Source organism: Cardiocondyla obscurior, linkage group LG10, assembly GCF_019399895.1.
Source record: "Cardiocondyla obscurior isolate alpha-2009 linkage group LG10, Cobs3.1, whole genome shotgun sequence".
Lineage (NCBI taxonomy): Eukaryota > Metazoa > Arthropoda > Insecta > Hymenoptera > Formicidae > Cardiocondyla > Cardiocondyla obscurior.
Genome location: NC_091873.1, coordinates 6,783,768 through 6,805,734, shown reverse-complemented (window position 1 = coordinate 6,805,734; position 21,967 = coordinate 6,783,768). Strand labels below are relative to the sequence as shown.

General features: G+C 31.7%; 4 protein-coding genes, 1 long non-coding RNA gene and 1 pseudogene across 7 annotated transcripts; 3 read left to right on the top strand and 3 right to left on the bottom strand.

The window, feature by feature from the left end:
* The first annotated feature begins 17 nt into the window (after positions 1-17).
* LOC139106000 (cylicin-1) lies at positions 18-3,421 on the top strand. The gene is given in 6 exon segments (XM_070662437.1): positions 18-206; positions 295-389; positions 483-605; positions 739-910; positions 1,098-1,904; positions 1,906-3,421. Coding segments are annotated over 5 exon segments (2,364 nt in total). The 5' UTR covers positions 18-206; positions 295-316; the 3' UTR covers positions 3,095-3,421.
* Positions 1,394-4,643, bottom strand: LOC139106003 (translational activator of cytochrome c oxidase 1). Its single transcript, XM_070662440.1, has 4 exons — positions 4,024-4,643; positions 3,692-3,938; positions 3,417-3,573; positions 1,394-3,346 (listed from the first exon to the last, which is right to left on the bottom strand). Exons 1-4 carry the CDS (start codon positions 4,202-4,204, stop codon positions 3,146-3,148), a joined length of 786 nt encoding a protein of 261 aa, XP_070518541.1. The 5' UTR covers positions 4,205-4,643; the 3' UTR covers positions 1,394-3,145.
* A 190-nt stretch (positions 4,644-4,833) lies between these two features.
* On the top strand, positions 4,834-9,933 carry LOC139106002 (uncharacterized). 2 transcript variants are annotated; one of them, XM_070662438.1, is made up of 6 exons: positions 4,834-5,323; positions 6,569-6,708; positions 6,780-7,225; positions 7,450-7,621; positions 8,086-8,147; positions 8,287-9,933. In XM_070662438.1, the coding sequence occupies exons 1-6, from the start codon at positions 5,255-5,257 to the stop codon at positions 8,421-8,423; spliced, it is 1,026 nt and encodes a 341-aa protein (XP_070518539.1). In that variant the 5' UTR covers positions 4,834-5,254; the 3' UTR covers positions 8,424-9,933. The 2 variants fall into 2 exon arrangements, with proteins under 2 accessions (XP_070518539.1, XP_070518540.1); XM_070662439.1 differs by having other exon boundaries at positions 4,834-6,506; positions 6,569-7,225.
* A 600-nt stretch (positions 9,934-10,533) lies between these two features.
* Positions 10,534-17,875, bottom strand: LOC139105999 (putative leucine-rich repeat-containing protein DDB_G0290503). 2 transcript variants are annotated; one of them, XM_070662435.1, is made up of 15 exons: positions 17,624-17,875; positions 17,268-17,320; positions 17,106-17,182; positions 16,848-16,986; positions 16,494-16,671; positions 16,275-16,400; positions 15,930-16,202; positions 12,985-15,582; positions 12,736-12,850; positions 12,018-12,222; positions 11,706-11,898; positions 11,467-11,646; positions 11,233-11,385; positions 11,047-11,136; positions 10,534-10,948 (listed from the first exon to the last, which is right to left on the bottom strand). In XM_070662435.1, exons 2-15 carry the CDS (start codon positions 17,274-17,276, stop codon positions 10,716-10,718), a joined length of 4,569 nt encoding a protein of 1,522 aa, XP_070518536.1. In that variant the 5' UTR covers positions 17,277-17,320; positions 17,624-17,875; the 3' UTR covers positions 10,534-10,715. The 2 variants fall into 2 exon arrangements, with proteins under 2 accessions (XP_070518536.1, XP_070518535.1); XM_070662434.1 differs by lacking the exon at positions 17,268-17,320 and having other exon boundaries at positions 17,624-17,874.
* A 22-nt stretch (positions 17,876-17,897) lies between these two features.
* LOC139106001 (DNA ligase 1-like) lies at positions 17,898-20,897 on the top strand (annotated as a pseudogene).
* On the bottom strand, positions 20,089-21,154 carry LOC139106004 (uncharacterized). Its single transcript, XR_011546275.1, has 3 exons — positions 21,066-21,154; positions 20,891-21,003; positions 20,089-20,805 (listed from the first exon to the last, which is right to left on the bottom strand). It is a non-coding gene; the product is annotated as an uncharacterized lncRNA (long non-coding RNA).
* Positions 21,155-21,967: the final 813 nt, after the last annotated feature.

The window sequence follows — 21,967 nt, the reverse complement described above, 5'->3', positions numbered from 1 at the left end:
CGCCGTTTCTCCTCACGCGCATTTCTGTAAGAGCACGCGGAACATGAATGTTCCCCTCAAACGCCTCAGATCTTTTTTGGCTACCGTACAGTTAGCAAGATCTCAAACAGTCGTCCTGGACTTTATAATTTGGCCACAATTATCGCGTCCAGCATCCTGGTGGTTGTTTCACCAGGCCAGAACTTTTCCAGGACAAGTTTTATCTGGTAAGAAAGAAAGAACTGCTTCTAGAATTTATATCTTTTAAATAGTGAGATTCCGTCGCAGTTAATAACGCTTGATTGCTCTGCTTAGATTGAAAATTGAATCTGTTAGCATGTCCATGCTCGCAGAGCGCCGGCACAAACAAAAGTGGACTCTCAATCCACGAGGGAAATGGTGGGTCGAAGGTGAATATTTTAAAATATATTATATCTACGGATAAAAAATTATTGGTCTCTTGTTTCATGTTTTTTTTAATTAATATGTGTGTAATGATACAGATTCAAACAAGTTTGGCCAAAGAATGTTGGAGAAGATGGGCTGGACAAAAGGTAAAGGACTCGGTGCTAATGAGCAAGGCATTACAGAATTTTCTCGTATGCAATACAGAAGTAATACAACAGGTACGTAAAACAACTTGTAATTTTTAGATTTTTAGATTTAATTTATAGATTTTTTATATATATTATATAACAGTAAATTATTATGGAAATATTATATTTAGAATTTAATATTTTTTTTTTTTTTTTTTTTAAGGTATAGGTTATGACAATAGTTTTCAACCATGGACGGAAAATAAAGAAAAATTTGACAATTTTCTACAGCAACTTAATGGTGTTGAAAGTCAAGATGCTGTTAAAAATGGAGACATTAGTCTTAGTGGACAATCTATTGAGCAGAAATCTAAGCAGAGTCACGCTCGCGTTCAGTAAGCAATATATTATTTTTTTGATGCTACAATTACGATATATTAATATATTTTAGTACATTTAGATTTAAACAAAATCTTATGTGATATTGTACAAAGATTTTTATAAATATCTTTTTCTTAAAATAATATTAATAAATATTTCTTAAATTTCTTATTATATATTACAAATTTTTTAAATTTGCAGTTATAAAAAATTTACACGTGGCAAAGACGTTAATAAATATAAGTCAAAGGAATTGGCAAATATATTCGGTCAAAAGGAATTAACTGAGAACAATGAAGGAAAAGTAAAAAGAAATGATAGCGTTTGTAAGACGGAAGCTTCTGGTTCCAAAGATAATTGGTATGGAGTGGTCACAATTAATGAAGGTAACATGAATGACTACTTTAAATTTAAATCGAACTATAATAATATGTCTAATTATTCAAAATATCATGTAAAATTGAACGATAATATAAGCTTATCAAATAATATGTCTGAAAATCAAATAACCGACTCTGAAAGTGAAAACGTTCAGCATGTTGGTTTTGGATATACATTAAAAACAAACGCGTCGCAATCCCAGTCGGGAATATTAAAAGATTCTGACGAAAAGAGCAATTTTGCTTTTGATAATCCTTGCTTGGGTTTAAATACTTCGATAGAAAATACTTACGACGTTGAGAATTTCTCTACAAAAACTACAAAAAAAAGAAAGAAGAAATTTGAAAATGATAGTTCACATATTGTTGAAACAACTAAACATAATAGAAAAAAATTAAAAACTGAAATTATTGATAGTAATAGAAAAATCGGTTTTATTAATCCAGCTCTTAATTTAGATACAAGTCCCGAAAAGGATTGTAATGGCAAAGAATTCGAAGTATTTAGAACCGAGTTTGGTCTTGAAAATTGTGGTTTAGATCTAACCGACGAGAAAAACGATAAAAAACGCGTTACATTTAGTGATCATGTTATGTTATTCGAATATGATATAAATTCCGCTAAAAGAAAAAGGAGAAGCTACGTTGGATAAATTTGAAGTCGAAAATAAGAAGAGCAAGAAGAAACGGAAACACGAGAGCACTTCAACTTCTGTAACAAATGGGATTGTTAATGAAGCGTTAGATGTCCAAATATTACAAGATGAAATTAACGATAATGAGTTAAATGAATACAAAAATAAAAAAACCAAAAAAAGGAAAATACGTAAAACGTCTAATTTAGAAACAATCCAAGAGTCACCAGAAAGAGAAATGACGGAAGTTAACTCTGAATACGACGATACTTTGGATATTAGTATTGTTGAAAATGAAGAAACGGACACTGGAGAAAAATCGAAGAAGAAAAAAAAGAAAAAGAAAGAGAAAGAGGAGAAAAAACCCGAAGCTGAAGAAATTACCGTACTTTATGTCGCAAATAAAAAAACAGATATTGAAATTAACGAGACAAGTAGTAGCAAAAAGACTAAGAAAGATAAAAAAAATAAAGAAGGAGAAATAACAAATACAAAAAAAGATAAAAAGAAAAAAAAGAAAGATAACGAAAACTGCAAGCATGAAAAACATACGATTCAAACAGAAATTAATAATCAAGATATCCAAATATTAGATGAATTAAATTCAAGACAACAATCGGAAGACGGAAATAAAAGTATAATGATAACTGAAACATCGCAAGCTCCTACAACTACGAAAGATGAAGAAGAAAAAGAAGCACCATTAGAAAAAATTAAACATAAAAAGAAAAAAAGGAAAAGTATCAGTAAGGAAGACTGTTTAAGCCAAACTGATATAAGTAATGTAGACAGGGAAATTTCCGATAAGGAAAACGCTAATAAAGAACAAGATCCAAATATCACAAAATTAACGAAAAAGGAGAAAAAACATACGAAATCAAAAGACAAAAATGTATCCAACATCGAAATTTCTTATGAAGAAGTTACAGATATAAATGTTACAAGAAAAGAAGAAATAGAAATTGTGGAGACTGCCGATACATCGTCAAAAAAGAGCGAAATGACTGATGCTATTGAGAACGTAGTCAATAGTCCCTGGAGTGTAAAAGCAAGGATGTCTAAAAGGATGCTGATAACACTTTTCCACAATGACGCAATATTAGAGTTCCCCGGTTCTAATATTCATCAAATAAAAGGATATGGTACAGATGCCGAGCCGTGTGAAGAATTACGTCTAGAATAGCGTTTCTGTATTGTAAAATTTATATATACATATTTTTTTCTTAAATATATTCTATTCTAAATTATCATAAATATGACTGACATCTTCTAAACTTAGAACTTTCTCGCGTATTAGAAAAGCAGCTTTCAAATCTGATTCATTTAATTCTACTACAGTTTTTGCTATATAATCTTCTTCTGCTGAGATTATAGAATATTGACGTTCTTTTAAAAGTTGTTTCGTTTTTAATAAGACTTTCGGATCACATTTAAACTGCAACAAAAAATTGTAAATTTAATATATAATAATTAAATAGTTAAAAAAATCTGCTCTTGTTAGATACCTGAAAGTATTCCATGTCATTTTCTTCAAATTCTTCCACATCTTCTGCACCAACATTAATAGCATCTTCTGTAGCTTTTTCCAAGTTATCTTTTTTTTCAACTATAATATTACCTACATGAGTAAATAAATTTTTCACAGTCTCTGAAGCTTTTCCCCTGTACAAAGTAAGAAAAAAATAAGTATTATATAACAAAGTAACATTTTGTTACTGTTTTTATATATCTACACTTTATATATGTGTCTGGAATATATATATATATATTGCGTTCATACTTGGTTTTTTTAATTTTTGAGTTAAGCTCACATATAAATGCCTTGGGATTGTCTGTCGTATAACGTACGATCATGGCATAACCACTTGGCCCGCGAATTTCTTGGATATTCGTATGGTTCTTATCTTTGCGTGCCTCCATTCTGTCTAGAAAGTCCTTTATTGATGCAATAGGCATATTTGCTTTTTTAGCTCGATCGATAGTTTTTGATAACTTTAAATTGTCACTAGGTTTTGTAGAACCACCCTCTGAAAGGATACATTATATTTTATATGTAAAACGTCATTCTTTTAGAAGGTATAACTTAATTGTCCTAGTGTTTGAATACCATACCTTGTATAGCAATCCTCATTTGCAGTTTTAGATGATGAAATAGCAACATACGTTTGTGATCGTTTTCTTCCTTAATGTGTTTAATGTTCGCCCACTTGCTGTGACCAGCGAATCTTTTAGTGTTCTTGACGACAAAATAAATATGTCTATTCAGAATTAATGTATTCAATACTTGTGCCATTTCTGAAAGAATTATAATACATTACGTAAAAGGTAAGACGTTAGGTAAAAGGCTCTTTTTTTTAACTACGCTCTGCTTCTTTTTTTTTCAATATTTAGATTTACACGACTATTTCACTTTTAAAGCGGAAAGTATAAAATGAATGCAGTTATTGATGAAGAGGTTAGAGTCGCATGTTTGCGTGATATTTATAAATTTCGACATAATAGTTATAATACTGCAAACATTCGAACAATTTGTTTAATCGTATCATTAATTTAAATATAATCGACTGGCACAATAATACTCACCAAAATTAATTTTTATTAATTAATCTTATTGTCGACAGAGTAAAACATGAAATTGATATCGAGTTTTCCAAGCTTATCGCGAGATGAAGCGGCTTGTCGAATTTCCAGCGTATTGTCGCATTTTTATTTCTTTTACGTTTATATTCTATATATTATATTTCTTTTTATTTTTTTGAAATTAATTTCTTATATTTAAGACATAAAATAATTGATCGTTAATTTTTATTTCTATCAAAGTAAATTACATTCATGATTTAATCCATCTTATTTTTCTTTTTCTCTAATTAATAAAAACATTTGTTCAAGTATAGTAATTAAAATGCAATTAATTAATGGTTGTGTAACTGCCAGGTCGATTTTATTGAATTCTAAATTGACGTGCAAGTAGTTTGTAACGTGTCACGTAAATTTTTATATTTAGTTGACCGCCCAAAATCTGCGCGGGCCAGCGTGATCGAGCGCTATCGATTAATGATCTTTCGATACATATTTCTTGCGAAGAAGACGTGCGTAACCGGAGATGCGCGTAGGTCCCGCAGTCATGTCCGTGAACTTGTCCTGCTCGCGTCGAAGTAAGGTCGTTCCGTGTTTGTCGTCCGTTTTTGCTGGGAAAAAAGTAACTGTTTTGTGAAATATACGCATAGATCGTTACCCACGGGCTTAAAGAACTGTCGTGGACCATTAGTAGGACTGAATTAGAGCTCGTGGCCGAAATTTGTCCGTGTTAACTTCGCGGTAAGCCTCGTAGTTGAGGTGTGTGATGCTGGCACCCCCAAATGAAGATTCCTTTTTTAATCAATTTGCATTCGTTTGTCCATCATTTGTCCACGTAAGTCCAATTCTGCACCGACGACCTCGTCTTTTAAAGTACACACTGACGCGCAAGCGATGCTTCTTTAAACAGCGAGCCAATGATATGAAATAAAGTAACTTGGCGTTTAGCTGACGCGTATATACCGGCGCGCCCGCGCGTATTTCTTGAAAGACAACTAAGTAACGAACTCGGTAAATGAATAAGCACGGTCCATCAAGATGCATGGGATTTCGCTTCGTTCCATTGCGTAACATAATGGGATCGCTACGTACTCGGGCATGAAAAAAAATCGTAAACTTATTTCTCTTCTCCCGTGCACTTCTCTGGTTTGCAATGGGAAATAAAATCGATAATAGGAGAACAACTGAGGGAGGAAAAAAGAGAGAGAGAGGAAAAAAAAAACGTAGTGTAAATTATAAACAGGTTAAAATCTCGAAACGTGAAAATTCCATGAAAGACGTATTTCATTTTGATACGATTGATACGGTTCTCAGTTATTTAACGCGATGTACGGATAAACAGCGTAATATTCGTCTTGTCGACTTCACGCCTGTAGGATTCTCCCGCTGTAGAAAATGAAGTGCGCTAATGAGAAATGATGTCTCGACGGAAAGGCGTTTTGCCGAAAAAAAAGACCTGGCTCGACATTCTTAAATAATTGCACGCTGCTGAGATGCGCGATTGTGATTATACGCGAAACGATAACACGGTAAATCGGTGTGTGTCAGCGGCGACGTATTATCGATACGCGTGCATTTTATTTTATTGCTGATACGCAGCGCGATATTTATTATTCATTTAATTAATAGATTGCATTTTGTCCCGCTTTACGTACGCTAATAATTTAGAGAAATCCAAGAGCCAAAATTAGCCAACTTACTGTGCGTTATATTATTAATATACAATATATAGATAAATATATAGATAACAGCATTTGATAAAAACGTAAGATCGCTTTCACTTGCTCGCTTGCTCGATTACTTATAACCATTCACATTTTTCTGTTCGTGCGCCTTACATTTTTTATATTTTTTTTTTCGCAAAAAGAGCTCATATGAAACGGTTAAAAACGACCGCGAGTGATTGAATCGAAAAAGAGCGTACTTTATATATTGAAAAGCGAATTTAACAGTCCTCCCGCGGGCCAACCGCCCAACAGCCGTCCCATCCTGCTTGTCATCGGACCTGGTGGGGCCTGGTAGGGTTCGCTAGATCCCGAAAGTTTTCACCCGAGATAAAACACAGGGTATCTGGTTTCAGGGAAGCGGCGGCACGTGCGCCGGAGTTCGGGCCCAGGTGGTGCTGCACGCCCCGCCGAGGAAACGCAAGAGAAAGAGGTCACCCGTAGAGGATGCCGCGAGACGAGCGGGATGTCAATCGAGGAGATTAGCTCGTCGGTGGTGAGGAACGACAACGACGTCGCTAGCCACTGTCACCCGTCGCCTTACCTCTGCTCTCTTCGTTATCGTAGTCATCGTTACTCGCTGTCGCGCAAACGATACCATCATCGAAGGGACGTCGGCGACGGTGCCGGCGACGGCGATGGAAATAACAGCGATGACGATAGCGACGACGATAAGAGAGATAAGAGCGAGAAAAACGACGACGAAGACGGCGACGGCGACGACGACGGCGATGTAGAGGAAGACGTGGACGGCGAGATGTCTCTCGAGCGCCTTCATCCTCGTCTGGATCGGCTCTGCGATCGGCGGACTCGCGGAAGCGGCGACGTCGACGCCGAAGTCGAGGTCCATCGTACCGAAGCGACGACCGTTCATCCTCTCGCACGGACCTCGCCTATCGTGACCACCACCTTAGTTAACCCCTCTGTCGTCACTGCCATGGCGAGAGGATGCAAAATTCCGCCTTACTTCACGACCATACTACTACTTTCCTACACTCTCTTCGGTATAGCAGGTTGGTATCGGCATGCATTCCACGTTACGTCAGTATTAATGCACGCGAATATAATTCCTGAATCGAACATCGTCACCCTGAACTTGAAATTGTCGCGCTTTAAATGTTCTTTGGTCAAACTTTCCTGGGGCATGTGCGAACGAAATTTTATATGTGTATAGCGATTATTTATATAATTATTTAATCTATAAAATGACTAATAAATCGTTGTCTTTTGTCGATAGAGGCCTGTTCGTCGCGTTCAACACCAAAACCGAGACCGCCCACACCGACAGATCGGCCGAACATCACATTCCACATGTACAAGTGTCCACCAGATTATGCAGAGTGGTATTGCTTGAACGGCGCAACGTGTTTTACCGTGAAAATTGTCGACTCCCTTCTGTATAACTGCCTGTAAGTACGACTTGGGCCTGCATTCCTCTCTCGAAACTATGCGCCGCACCAATAACTTCAGGCCGGCGATAAATCACGTGGAATTTCCATCCGCGGATTTTTCTGCAGCGAAAAAAAAAAAAAAAGAGAAAAATTCCGCAGAACCATGGCGTGACAGTTCGAAATCGTTGAAAGTGCCTTGACATTTATGCGAGAACGCGTACGGGACGAGTATTGTAACCCCGGTCTTCATCGGGCGCCTCACTGTGCGGACGCGATCACGGACAATCGCGGCGGCTCTGAGCAAAAGAGCCATCGAGGAAAAGACGGCACTACTCGCGTTTAGCTGTTAATCTGTAACTGCTCGACCTCGGCACGTACACTGAAATTCCTGTCTTTGCTATTATTCGAATGACGAAAGAAATAGACGTAAGTCTCAAACTATTCGCGTTACGAATTAATAAAGCTATGAATTTTTTTCGCAGATGCGCCAATGGATATATCGGGCAAAGATGCGAATTCAAAGATTTGGATGGTTCCTATTTACGTAAGTAGAATTTGTTTTGCTTAAAAAATAGTTTTTGGATAATATTAACATTTTATTAAGTGCATTATTGTTTCTGAACCATAATTTAATGAAAGAAAAAAATGATAAAAATCTCATTTCCCTTTTTTCTTTTTAACAGCCTCGCGGCAACGAGTAATGTTGGAGACAGCCAGCATCGCCGGTGGTGCCACGATAGCAGTGTTCCTCGTCGTTATTATTTGTATAACAGCTTACATTCATTGTAAGCGAAAACAAAAGGAATTACGGTCGAGGTAATTGATTACTATTTGCCATTGTCATTATTTCATTTGCAACCAGAAAGATGGTTGCAGCTTTTTGATTACCTTGAAGAGACTTTGTGATAGAATTACTACTAAATAATTCACTCCGTTTGTTTACGTGAAAAAGAGTTGAATATGAAATTTAATAATTTTTTTAGCATTTTTCTTATTCATCTCAATTTCAGAACAATGAAACAAGTACCAACTGATAAATGCATATATTATTTTAGATATTAATTACGATTAATTATCGTTTCTCATTAGCATTTATTTCGTACTTGAATTGACGGAATAATACGCCGGTATTATTGATTGAATTATTTGGCAAATTCAAAGAAACTGCTATATCATTTAACATTAAATTATGTGTTGATCATGCGCGCATCGTTCTCTCTTGTTTCGTTATTTATTTAAACGAAAAGCTTGGTTCTCTAATTACATACATAATTGCCGTCAGAGATATAATTTTTTTCATAATTCATTTTTCTATTTGAACCATTTTTCAATTTTTCCTAATTTACATAGCATTAAAAATGTTATTTTGACAATGCAATAGAATGGAATTGATATGTATATTTAGGGATATTTCTCATCACGTAGGAAGCTGGACCTCTTTGTCACTTTGTTTCAGCTTCTTGTAAATAGTAAGTTATTTACGTTGAAAAAAAAATCCCGGATTGTAAACTGTATTAATTATAAAAGAAAAAGAACGTTTTTGTCGCACCGCGTTATACTTTCCATTAGCCTGATACCTCATCATATCACAATGCAATGCGCTTCAAAAAAATATAAAAAAAAAAAAAAAAAAAATAAGGGGGGAAAAAGGAAAGAAAACCGAAATGCATATTTTTATAATTATATAATTCGTTATAAGAACATACTTAATGAGGTAACAGAAAACATACGGAAAACATTGAACGATAACTCAATAGTAGTTTGTATATTTGTAAATACTCTAGTAAAAAAAAAAAAAAAAAAAAGGGAAAGCTTCCAAACATTTTATTTTCTTCATCTTTTTTCATATCAATCATCCACCCGTCGCTCGTCGCTTTGAGACACATTTAATTAGAGAAACGATTATGACAAACAGTTTTCTCTTCAAGCTATAGACTTCTGCTTACGATAGAGAAAATAGAGAGAGAGAAAAACCTTAAAATAAGAAACGACAGCGTGGCCTAAACATTTATAAAAGTGAATACAAATGGTATTTTTATTATTTATAAATAGTCCTCATTAACAGAATGTATTCTAATTTAATTTCGCATATTTTATATTGTACGTGGTTCCTAATTTATTATTACTATATATATATATTATATATATATATATACATATAATAATAATAATATGTATATTATTATTATTATTAATTAATGTAATTATGACTATTTGTTTACTATTAGAAATTATTCTTTTATTATTTCAATAAAATTATTTAATAAGGACCTGTTTGTGAAAAAGAATGTATGAAATACACAGTATTGAAATGAGTGTTGAGAATAGAATGTGTGATTGTGTGCATTGTGTCACATCCCAATCCAGAATATGTTTTTGAAGCGAAAACCATCGGATGACATGAGAGGAAAAATAAAAAAATAACACATGTTTCTGATTTTGTACGTTTGATGCTTCTTTTAAAGACGTTTGTCGATCGAAATGTTCACTGTACATATTATTACTTTGGAGTTTGGTATCTATACATGTACAAGTAAATATCAAAATTACTGTTTCATATTTCGCAGGCGTTATGTTTCTTTTTACTTCGAAGCCAAGTAATAATACAGGGACATGTGATATAAAAAAAAATTACATATTAATTATTAAATTCTGATACATTATAGATTTGCCAGCCGCTTATGATTGCTTTGCCCCTGGATAAATCGTTTGAGATGACTGATAAAAATTCTAAATTAATATTAATTTTTTTTTTCATTAAGAAAAAAATTTAAATCACATTTAAGAGAATGTATATATCAATGTGCAGATAAGTTGAAAATTAATTAAAAATTAATTATGAAGTTTTATGTAAATCAAATTGACAATAAGTTGTAAATTATAATAAAATATATGTCAGGTGGATTATATTTCCACTAAGACAGAATATATATGAATTAAATTTTCTTTTTTAATTTTAAGTATAATGTGTTACATCGATGTATTATTTGTTATAATTATTTTTATTTGACATCTAATTTTTTATTTAATAATTTAATTTGGCTGTTAATAAAATATTCAACGAGCAAAAGATATATACACTCATTGAATATAATCGATATCTCAAGATGTTTTACTTCCGATTACATTCATTCAAGGAAGTGATATCAATATTAAGACGTGTTAAATAATTCTTCCAAAATTTTGAATTACGTGAATTGATAAACGCTTGTAACTGTGTATTAACAGCGGGTCTCAAAGATTTAGTCGGCGTCCATTGTATCACGAACGGTGCAATAACGTCAAACTTCTTTTTAGAGAGGCTAAGCAACGCAGAAATAATGCCTTGTTGTTGATCATGTGAACCTAATTCAAAATTAATCAAATTATATATATATATCACATAGAAACATATGTTACATTAAGGTTGCATAATAAAAATTGCTTTAGAATAAATCTACTACCTTGGCCAGATTTAATGAGATCGCAAAGCTGTTCAATGATGGGCTGAACAATATTTTCTTCTTGTGGTGAGAATACTCGCAGAAGTCTTCCTGTAAATATATAATATAATATGATTATAATAGAATACGTTAATAAAGTTTTTTTTTTTTTAATTAAAGATCTATAATAAAAGAAAAAAAATTTACCGAGTAAAGAAAATGCACTATATATACAGGAATGCTCATTTTTAATAATCATTGGTAATAGAAAAGAAGAAATAATATTTTCATATGTCCAAGACAGCCCTTTTCTCTTTGCAATAAGTAGAATGGCCGTATCTAAGCCATCAATCCGTTTAGCTAGACAAACAAAATTTACAATTAATTATTAAAATATAATTCGTTAAAAGGTAATAAAAAAATATAAAAAAATGTGCTTACCTTTGAGAGCAGTCATGAGTTCTCCAACAATATCGTATGTTGTGTCTCGATCATATTTATAATATATCGATATATAATTTTTTAATGAATTTAATTTCTGTAGAGATGGCTTCTGAAACTTTGTGCAATTCTCAATTTGCAACGAGTTAACGAGAAAGGCTATGCACTTTGGTAACAATCCTATAAGAATTTAATATTTGTGAGTACATATTTACATAATTTATATTAATTTATAATACCTTTGTTAGTCTCGGCGTTTGGTAGAACTTCGGGCCAGCTTGTCAATACAGTATATAAAACTGTTATTGATTTAAGGCCCATGCTGTAAAGAGCATTGCAACACATCATGCGTATTTTTTCTCTGTCCTTTTGAATACGTGACAAGACGACGTAAATCCGTGTGAGCGAAGCAACTTGACCCAAGTGAAAATTCTATAAATGTAAAAGTGTTACAGCATTAATTTTCTATTTTTTTTTTAAGTATACTGCTGTTGTAATAATCTAATTTAATTTTTATTACTTTATATTAAATGAATGAATTAAATATAAACCTTTGCTTCCGTGTTAAGTCTAAATAGATTGAATTCGATGGAGGCTTGTACAAAATAAATCACCGTTGGTCGCAATACTTCCAAATTGACTAATAATGCAATAATTTTCTGCTCATATATCGTCATCATTGGTGCTGGAGGAGTAAATGATTTATCAAGAGGTTCATCATGGTCAACTTCCTTCAATAAAAAAATCACAATGCATCTGAAACAAAAATAAGAAAGGTATACATACACAAACATTACAAATTATAAATTTATTTTATGTAGGATTAAGTATTTAAAAGATTCGAAATTATTAAAAAATACATTAACAATCGAATAATTAATATTAATCCTCAATTACAATTAAATAAAAACGGTAAAGTAATCATGCGCTCATATAAATGCTTGAGAAATTTAAAATAAACCAAATGACACATCCGTCAATCTTGAGATTTTGCGGTGCAGAGGCTCCTAAAATGCTTGCGAATTACTAGATTTACAGAAGGAGCAAAGAAGTGGCAGGAGATTTGGCGCCAATTCCGCCGCCGCGAATGCCATCTTCAATCGACAGCGAAAAACTCGTTACGCATTACTCGATGGTAATACAAAAGGTAAGACAGATTTTATCATCGAGTAAAATAATTTTCAATTTAATAAAATTAAATATAATATATGTAAAACCTAATATCTGATATTTATTTGATGTTAGATTTAATTAGGAAATATTACTAACTTGGCTATGATACGAGGTCCGCAGGTATTTCCTAATTTTTGTATTACATCGTCGTGTGCTGCATCTTCCCAATCACTGTTTATAAATTTTCGTATTTGTTCTATTACAAATTTGTCTAAAACATATGCAGTATTAGAATCAATAATTAAGAATATTTTTTCTATAACATATAACTTTAAATTATTAATAACACAAACTATAGTTTACACAAACAAGTATGCTTGTTTAAATTAATGTATTTTTACATACCTGTTATGTTACGAATATATATTTTTTGCTGACATGATATTTTACATTTTTTACTTTGCTTTTGATTAATGTACGTTAATAATTTTGCCACTGGCGTAACATTTGACATTTCATCTATTTCCTGGACATTATGATTAGAAATATCGATATCTTTTTTCTGTTGGTTCAAGCATATATCTCTGCTCAGAGTTTCGTTAGTTCGTATCCCAGCTGCTTCGTTGTTAATACAAGTTTCTTTTTGTTCGTCCACACTTTTTATCTTCTCAAGAGATTCGTTTATAGTATCATTTTTATAATTATTGGCAACGGTATCAATCGGTGATGGTGATCTCGGTGACTGCAAAGTTTCGCTTAATTTACTTGATACATTATCACTGTTATTATTACTTTTATTTACTTCAGATGCATTTAATTGATAGCCATTTGAAACTGCATCTTTTGATATTTTATGATTTTCATTTCCAAGTGCTTCATTAATATGATCTAAATTATCTATCGATCTGATTAATTGATCGTCTTTTTTAGTTTCAACTGTTTCAGCAATCTTGTTATCAGAGTTTTTATCAAAAGTATTAAATTGCGATTTAGTAGGAATACTTGTTTTCGATGGAAGTAAACATTTTTTAATTTCTAAATTATTCGCTGTATTATTTGCAATATTACATAATAGGTTTTTCGTATTATCATTGCTCGTCTCTTCTTTTTTATCCATTGACACATTTTTATAAATTATATTTTCAACTAAAGCGTCATTAGGTTTTTTAAACTCAGAAGTATGTTCAGCATTGATATCAAATAAAGTTTTAATATTTTGAAGACAATCTTTCGATAAATTTGAATCTTTTTCATTAATCTTATTTGTTTCGTTACACTTGACGTTTATCTCATTACATTTATTTATTAAATAAATGTTTTTTTCTTCTTTTAATAAATTATTTTTCTGAGTTTTTGAAACTTTATTTCTATTACTTATTTGAGTCATCCAAGTAGCCATATATTTTATCTTATTATGTGTGAATATATTCTCTTCGATGTTTGATTTAAGAATTGGTGGTTTCGGAATATGTGCAATTCGTAATTTTTTTCCTGGTTGATAATCATAAGAACTTAATTTATTACTTTCTTGTTTATTTTCAAATTCTGTTTGTGTGTCAAAATTATTTTTTAAACTTATATTTTTCAACGAGCAATCTGCACCATCGTTTTCATTTTCAATTCGTAATTTTTTTGGTGTTATATTATAGTCGGAGCTATAATCTGATTCAGTATTTTCTTGTTTCTTTATTTGTAACTGTCCCTGCGTCTTTCTTTTTAAATTTCGACATTTCTTTAATATGCGGTCGGTAACTTTACTTTTATGTATAGTAGAAATTTGTTCTTTTATCCTATTTTCTGTGGTACTAACATTAATCATTTTTCCACCATTATATTCAGTGGGATTTTCATTTTTAGACAGAGATATTTCTTTAATTTTTGTACGTGTACATAATTGAATATCCATATCGGTACTATCTATGTTATTTTTTCTTAAGAGATTATCATTGGCACATATTTCACTGCTCTTATTTTCATGCACAGTTTGATCCTTATTTTTTATTTCCCTTGTGTCTGCATTAAAATTGATAATTTTCTCATCAATACCATCAGTAGAATTTTCATTATTACATAAGAATGTCGTTTCAGTTTTTGTTTCGTGCACATCGAGTTTTACACTATTATTATAAAAAGGATCGTTACTCGTACATATTTCATCATTACTTACACATGAATTATCTTTAACTGCGACTTTTGGAACTGTATGCAATGCACTTTGTTGACGAAGACCGAAGTTTCTTTTATAAGATTCATCAATACTGTTAAAAGACGTATTGGATTTATTTATATCTGAGAATGAATTCGTAGCATTTTCGATTTTATTATAACACGTATCTTGTATTTGATGCTCTTCATCACTTTCAACTTTGCACGAAAATGTGTTTTTACATACATCACTTTCGTTCAATTGTTCTTTCTTTTTTACCATTCTATTTTTAATGCAGCATGTACATTTGTTCGAATTAATATTTCGTTTATTTTTAGAACAAGACTCCATTTTCTTGTCGTAATATTCTGCCACACTTTTACAAATTATAGAAATAAACTTCGAATTTAACGAAAAGTTATCCTTGCAATTTATATTACGACGGCAACAAGAATTGTTGTCTATTCTCTTCAGTCTTCGGAATTTTTTTACTTTAGTTTCTAATAACTGAAGTTTTCTTTCCATTTGTTTAATGGACGAAGAATGATTTATCAGTAAATCGTTCGGGCAAGGTTCTTCTTTTGTATAATTTCTATTTTGAGATAAAGTAAGTGTTGCAGGAATCGTACTGAAATTATTACTAGATAAATTGGCTACGACTGGTATACGTGAAATATCCACATTTTTTAATTCATTATTTTCACAAATAGGCATCGATAGTAGTCTTGATTCAGACTTTAACTTTGAATTTAAAGATTCAACTATCGATTCATTATATGTACCATATGGATTCGGATATGGTATAGACGTTTTAGAGAGACCATCTTCATTTTTATTTATCGAGTCTGAGTATGTATCTATAAAAATATAAAATGTTAATGTACACCGAAAAACAGATATGGCGTTTGCTGCGGCGAAGACAGCTAGCGAACGCGACTTTAGTATCGTGTGCGTCGAGTTTCACATGTACCGCATGTATTATATACCGCGCCGGCCGGTTGCCGAAGACAGTCAAAGACTGATTTTCCCCTCGTTCTCTCATCCCTTACCTTTACCGCCTAGAGTTACGTACACTAGTCGCTGTCGCCGCAGAAAAAGCTATATCTGCTCTTCGGTGTACAAGAATATATATAAATATACATATTTTAAAGTATTATATAAAAAATTAAAGAATACAACGGCGCGATTAATTGCTGCTACTTACTGGATAATGAACACGGCGAATGAATCCTTTTTACAGGAGATAAATCTTTTTCAATCAATTTTGGATATGTGTTCATAGTTCTGCATATTTTTTCAAGAGTCAAATCAGGAGGCAAATGATCCTCACATTTCGCACAAAATAATGGATGTGGATCATGTTTTATATTATAAAATTCATCAGTCATAATACATTTGTCTTCGACTTCGCATTTTGGTTTTAACGCAAGATCACACAATGATACATTAATACCAATATCCGAGGTTGATTTTTTATCTAAAAATGTTTTTTTTTAATATCAAAAATACGTAATAATGAGAAAATATTTATTTTCAGTGTTATACTTACCTATATCTGAATTAACTATGTCAAAATCGGCAGAAATCTTATTTTTTCCTCTCTTTTTTTGTTTGCTAGTATCTTTTGTTGGCGTTTTAAATTTTTTTGCAGTTTGTTCTAGGCTTTTAATTTTTTCTGCAAGAATAAATATTATCGTAAGATATAAATTAACAAATATAATTTTTTATATTTATTAAATAATAAATAAAAATGTAATCGATCTATTACCTTCCATGCTTGACTTTTGCAATTCGTGTTCTATAGTTTTAGCAGAATGTTCGTTCTCTAAGTTTTTTATTTTACTTGTTAATTGTTGTATAGTCTGTTGATCTGCATCTGTACGTATTTTATATTTATTTATCTCATTCATTAATTTTTCACTGTTTAGTTTATTTTCTGTAATTTTCTGAAATTAAAAAAATATTATTTGCAAAGTACAATGATAAATAAAATTAATACTAGCTTAAAAAATTACAATCTTTTTATATTTACAGACAGCTGTTACTTTATCATTTCAAAAATAATTTAAAAGTAAACTAATAACATATTACGTATTTTTTAAATGGTAAAATAATCACTTACAAGTTCCAGCTCTCTTACTTTATCCATTGCAGACTTATAATTAGATATTGTGTGCTTGGCTTCTTTTTTTGCAGTTTCCAAATTAGATTTTAAATGATCCATTTGTTTTACTTTTTCACAATATTGCTTAATTAAATCACTAAAAAAAAAATAAATTTAATTTAACTGTTTTAATATTTACAATATTTCATAAGTATATTAATAAAATATAAAAAGTAATAACAATTAAAAAAAAAAACATTATCGATAAATACTTACTGTGTTTTACACATTTTCTGTTTTAATAATACATGTGAGTCTTTCATTTTATCACTCTTAACCTCGCAATCTTGTTCCTGAAAATCATTTCTCGATTAGATCAACTGATTAAACAATAAAATACAAAAAAATCTGAAAAATGTATTAAATTGCACAACGTACAAACAACATAAATGATCGAAATAAGCATAGATAATAATTACACGTCAAAGAACCTAAAGAAAAAAAAATAAATAATTATAGCACGACAAAATCTCTCTACCGGCATGATAGCGTGATCATAAAATTGTGATTTCCGATTGTTTAAAGTCCTTAAAGACGCGAGATATCTGTGTTCTTCGTAATGTATCTAATAAAAGAATCAGTTTGACAGAAAAGTTTTTCACCATTATAATTCAGAAATAATACTTTTCACCGGCAGAATAGTCGGACATAACCTCACTCGGTGTCACATTGTCAACCTCGTGCACCTTTGCGTAATTAAATCTCGGCAAAGATACGCAATTCTTAATACTTACAATACTGTCTGTGAAATTGGGAAAATATGTGCCATTGTCATCCATATTGCACTAAATGATAATACGTAATACTTATTTCGGAAAAACGTCGATTCTCCGCACATTGCTTCGACTGAATACAGATACTTTTCCCGCTGTCAATTTCCGTGTTCAGTTACATTATATTATGGGCCTGCGCCTATGTATCAGACCCGCGCCTATGTTTCGGACCTGCGCGTTGGTCTTGCGTTTAAACGCTTCTCTGCGCCGTTTCTCCTCACGCGCATCTCTGTAAGAGCACGAAGAACATGAATGTTCCCCTCAAACGCCTCAGATATTTTTCGGCTACCGTACAGTTAGCAAGATCTCAGAGAGTCGTCCTGGATTTTATAATTTGGCCACAATTATCGCGTCCAGCATCCTGGTGGATGTTTCACCAGGCCAGAACTTTTCCAGGACAAGTTTTATCTGGTAAGAAAGAAAGAACTGCTTCTAGAATTTATATCTTTTGAATAGTGAGATTCCGTCGCAGTTAATAACGCTTGATTGCTCTGCTTAGATTGAAAATTGAATCTGTTAGCATGTCCATGCTCGCAAAGCGCCGGCACAAAAATAAGTGGACTCTTAATCCACGAGGGAAATGGTGGGTCAAAGGTGAATATTTTAAAATATATTATATCTACGGATAAAAAATTATTGGTCTCTTGTTTCATGTTTTTTTTAATTAATATGTGTGTAATGATACAGATTCAAACAAGTTTGGCCAAAAAATGTTGGAGAAGATGGGCTGGACAAAAGGTAAAGGACTCGGCGCTAATGAGCAAGGCATTACAGAATTTTTTCGTATGCAATACAGAAGTAATACAACAGGTACGTAAAACAACTTGTAATTTTTAGATTTTTAGATTTAATTTATAGATTTTTTATATATATTATATAACAGTAAATTATTATGGAGATATTATATTTAGGATTTAATATTTTTTATTTTTTTTTTTAAGGTATAGCTTATGACAATAGTTTTTAACCATGGACGGAAAATAAAGAAAAATTTGACAATTTTCTACAGCAACTTAATGGTGTTGAAAGTCAAGATGCTGTTAAAAATGGAGACATTAGTCTTAGTGGACAATCTATTGAGCAGAAATCTAAGCAGAGTCACGCTCGCGTTCAGTAAGCAATATATTATTTTTTTGATGCTACAATTACGATATATTAATATATTTTAGTACATTTAGATTTAAACAAAATTTTATGTGATATTGTACAAAGATTTTTATAAATATCTTTTTCTTAAAATAATATTAATAAATATTTCTTAAATTTCTTATTATATATTACAAATTTTTTAAATTTGCAGTTATAAAAAATTCACACGTGGCAAAGACGTTAATAAATATAAGTCAAAGGAATTGGCAAATATATTCGATCAAAAGGAATTAACTGAGAACAACGAAGGAAAAGTAAAAAGAAATGATAGCGTTTGTGAGACGGAAGCTTTTGGTATGGAGTGGTCACAGTTAATTAAGGTAATTGAATGATACTTTAAATTTAAATTGAACTATAATAATATGTCTGATTATTCAAAATGTCATGTGAAATTGAACTATAATAATATGTCTGATTATTCAAAATGTCATGTGAAATTGAACGATAATATATGCTTATTAAATAATATGTCTGAAAATTAAATAACCGACTCTGAAAGTGAAAACGTTCAGCATGTTGGTTTTAGATATACATTAAAAACAAACGCGTCGCAATCCCAGTCAGGAATGTTAAAAGATTCTGACGAAAAGAGCAATTTTGCTTTTGATAATTTTTGCTTGGGTTTAAATACTTCGATAAAAAATACTTACGACGTTGAGAATTTCTCTACAAAAACTACAAAAAAAAAAAAAGAAAAAATTTGAAAATGATAGTTCACATATTGTTGAAACAACTAAACATAATAGAAAAAAATTAAAAATTGAAATTATTGATAGTAATAGTAAAATCGGTTTTATTAATCGAGCTCTTAATTTAGATACAAGTCCCGAAAAGGATTGTAACGGCAAAAAATTCGAAGTATTTAGAACCGAGTTTGGTCTTGAAAATTGTGGTTTAGATCTAACCGACGAGAAAAACGATAAAAAACGCGTTACATTTAGTGATCATGTTATGTTATTCGAATATGATATAAATTCCGCTAAAAAGAAAAAAGGAGAAGCTACGTTGGATAAATTTGAAGTCGAAAATAAGAAGAGCAAGAAGAAACGGAAACACGAGAGCACTGCAACTTCTGTAACAAATGGGATTGTTAATGAAGCGTTAGATGTCCAAATATTACAAGATGAAATTAACGATAATGAGTTGAATGAATACAAAAATAAAAAAACCAAAAAAAGGAAAATACGTAAAACGTCTAATTTAGAAACAATCCAAGAGTCACCAGAAAGAGAAATGACGGAAGTTAACTCTGAATACGACGATACTTTGGATATTAGTATTGTTGAAAATGAAGAAACGGACACTGGAGAAAAATCGAAGAAGAAAGAAAAGAAAAAGAAAGAGAAAGAGGAGAAAAAACCTGAAGCTGAAGAAATTACCGTACTTTATGTCGCAAATAAAAAAACAGATATTGAAATTAACGAGACAAGTAGTAGCAAAAAGACTAAGAAAGATAAAAAAAATAAAGAAGGAGAAATGACAAATACAAAAAAAGATAAAAAGAAAAAAAAGAAAGATAACGAAAACTGCAAGCATGAAAAACATACGATTCAAACAGAAATTAATAATCAAGATATTCAAATATTAGATGAATTAAATTCAAGACAACAAATGGAAGACGGAAATAAAAGTATAATAATAACTGAAACATCGCAAGCTCCTACAACTACGAAAGATGAAGAAGAAAAAGAAGCACCATTAGAAAAAATTAAACCTAAAAAGAAAAAAAGGAAAAGTATCAGTAAGGAAGACTGTTTAAGCCAAACTGATATAAGTAATGTAGACAGGGAAATTTCCGATAAGGAAAACGCTAATAAAGAACAAGATCCAAATATCACAAAATTAACGAAAAAGGAGAAAAAACTTCTTATCTTTGCGTGCCTCCATCCTGTCTAGAAAGTCCTTTATTGATGCAATAGGCATATTTGCTTTTTTAGCTCGATCGATAGTTTTTGATAACTTTAAATTGTCACTAGGTTTTGTAGAACCACCCTCTGAAAGGATACATTAAATATAATATGTAAAACGTCATTCTTTTAGAAGGTATAACTTAATTGTCCTAGTGTGTGAATACCATACCTTGTATAGCAATCCTCATTTGCAGTTTTAGATGATGAAATAGCAACATACGTTTGTGATCGTTTTCTTCCTTAATGTGTTTAATGTTCGCCCACTTGCTGTGACCAGCGAATCTTTTAGTGTTCTTGATTTATAAATTACGACATAATAGTTATAATACTGCAAACGTTCGAACAATTTGTTTAATCGTATCATTAATTTAAATATAATCGACTGGCACAATAATACTCACCAAAATTAATTTTTTATTAATTAAACTTATTGTCGACAGAGTAAAACATGAAATTGATATCGAGTTTTCCAAGCTTATCGCGAGATGAAGCGGCTTGTCGAATTTCCAGCGTATTGTCGCATTTTTATTTTTTTTACGTTTATATTCTATATATTATATTTCTTTTTTTGAAATTAATTTCTTATATTTAAGACATTAAATAATTGATCATTAATTTTTATTTCTATCAAAGTAAATTACATTTATGATTTAATCCATCTTATTTTTCTTTTTCTTTAATTAATAAAAACATTTGTTCAAGTATAGTAATTAAAATGCAATTAATTAATGGTTGTGCAACTGCCAGGTCGATTTTATTGAATTTTAAATTGACGTGCAAGTAGTTTGTAACGTGTCACATAAATTTTTATATTTAGTTGACCGCCCAAAATTTGCGCGGGCCAGCGTGATTGAGCGCTATCGATTATTGATCTTTCGATATTTTTTGCTTGCGAAGAAGACGTGCGTGACTGGAGATGCGCGTAGGTCTTGCAGTCATGTTGTCCGTGAACTTGTTTTGCTCGCGTCGAAGTAAGGTCGTTCCGTGTTTGTCGTTTGTTTTTGCTGGGAAAAAAGTAACTGTTTTGAGAAATATACGCATAGATCGTTACCCACGGGCTTAAAGAACTGTCGTGGACCATTAGTAGGACTGAATTAGAGCTCGTGGCCGAAATTTGTCCGTGTTAACTTCGCGGTAAGCCTCGTAGTTGAGGTGTGTGATGCTGGCACCCCCAAATGAAGATTCCTTTTTTAATCAATTTGCATTCGTTTGTCCATCATTTGTTCACGTAAGTCTAATAAAAAAT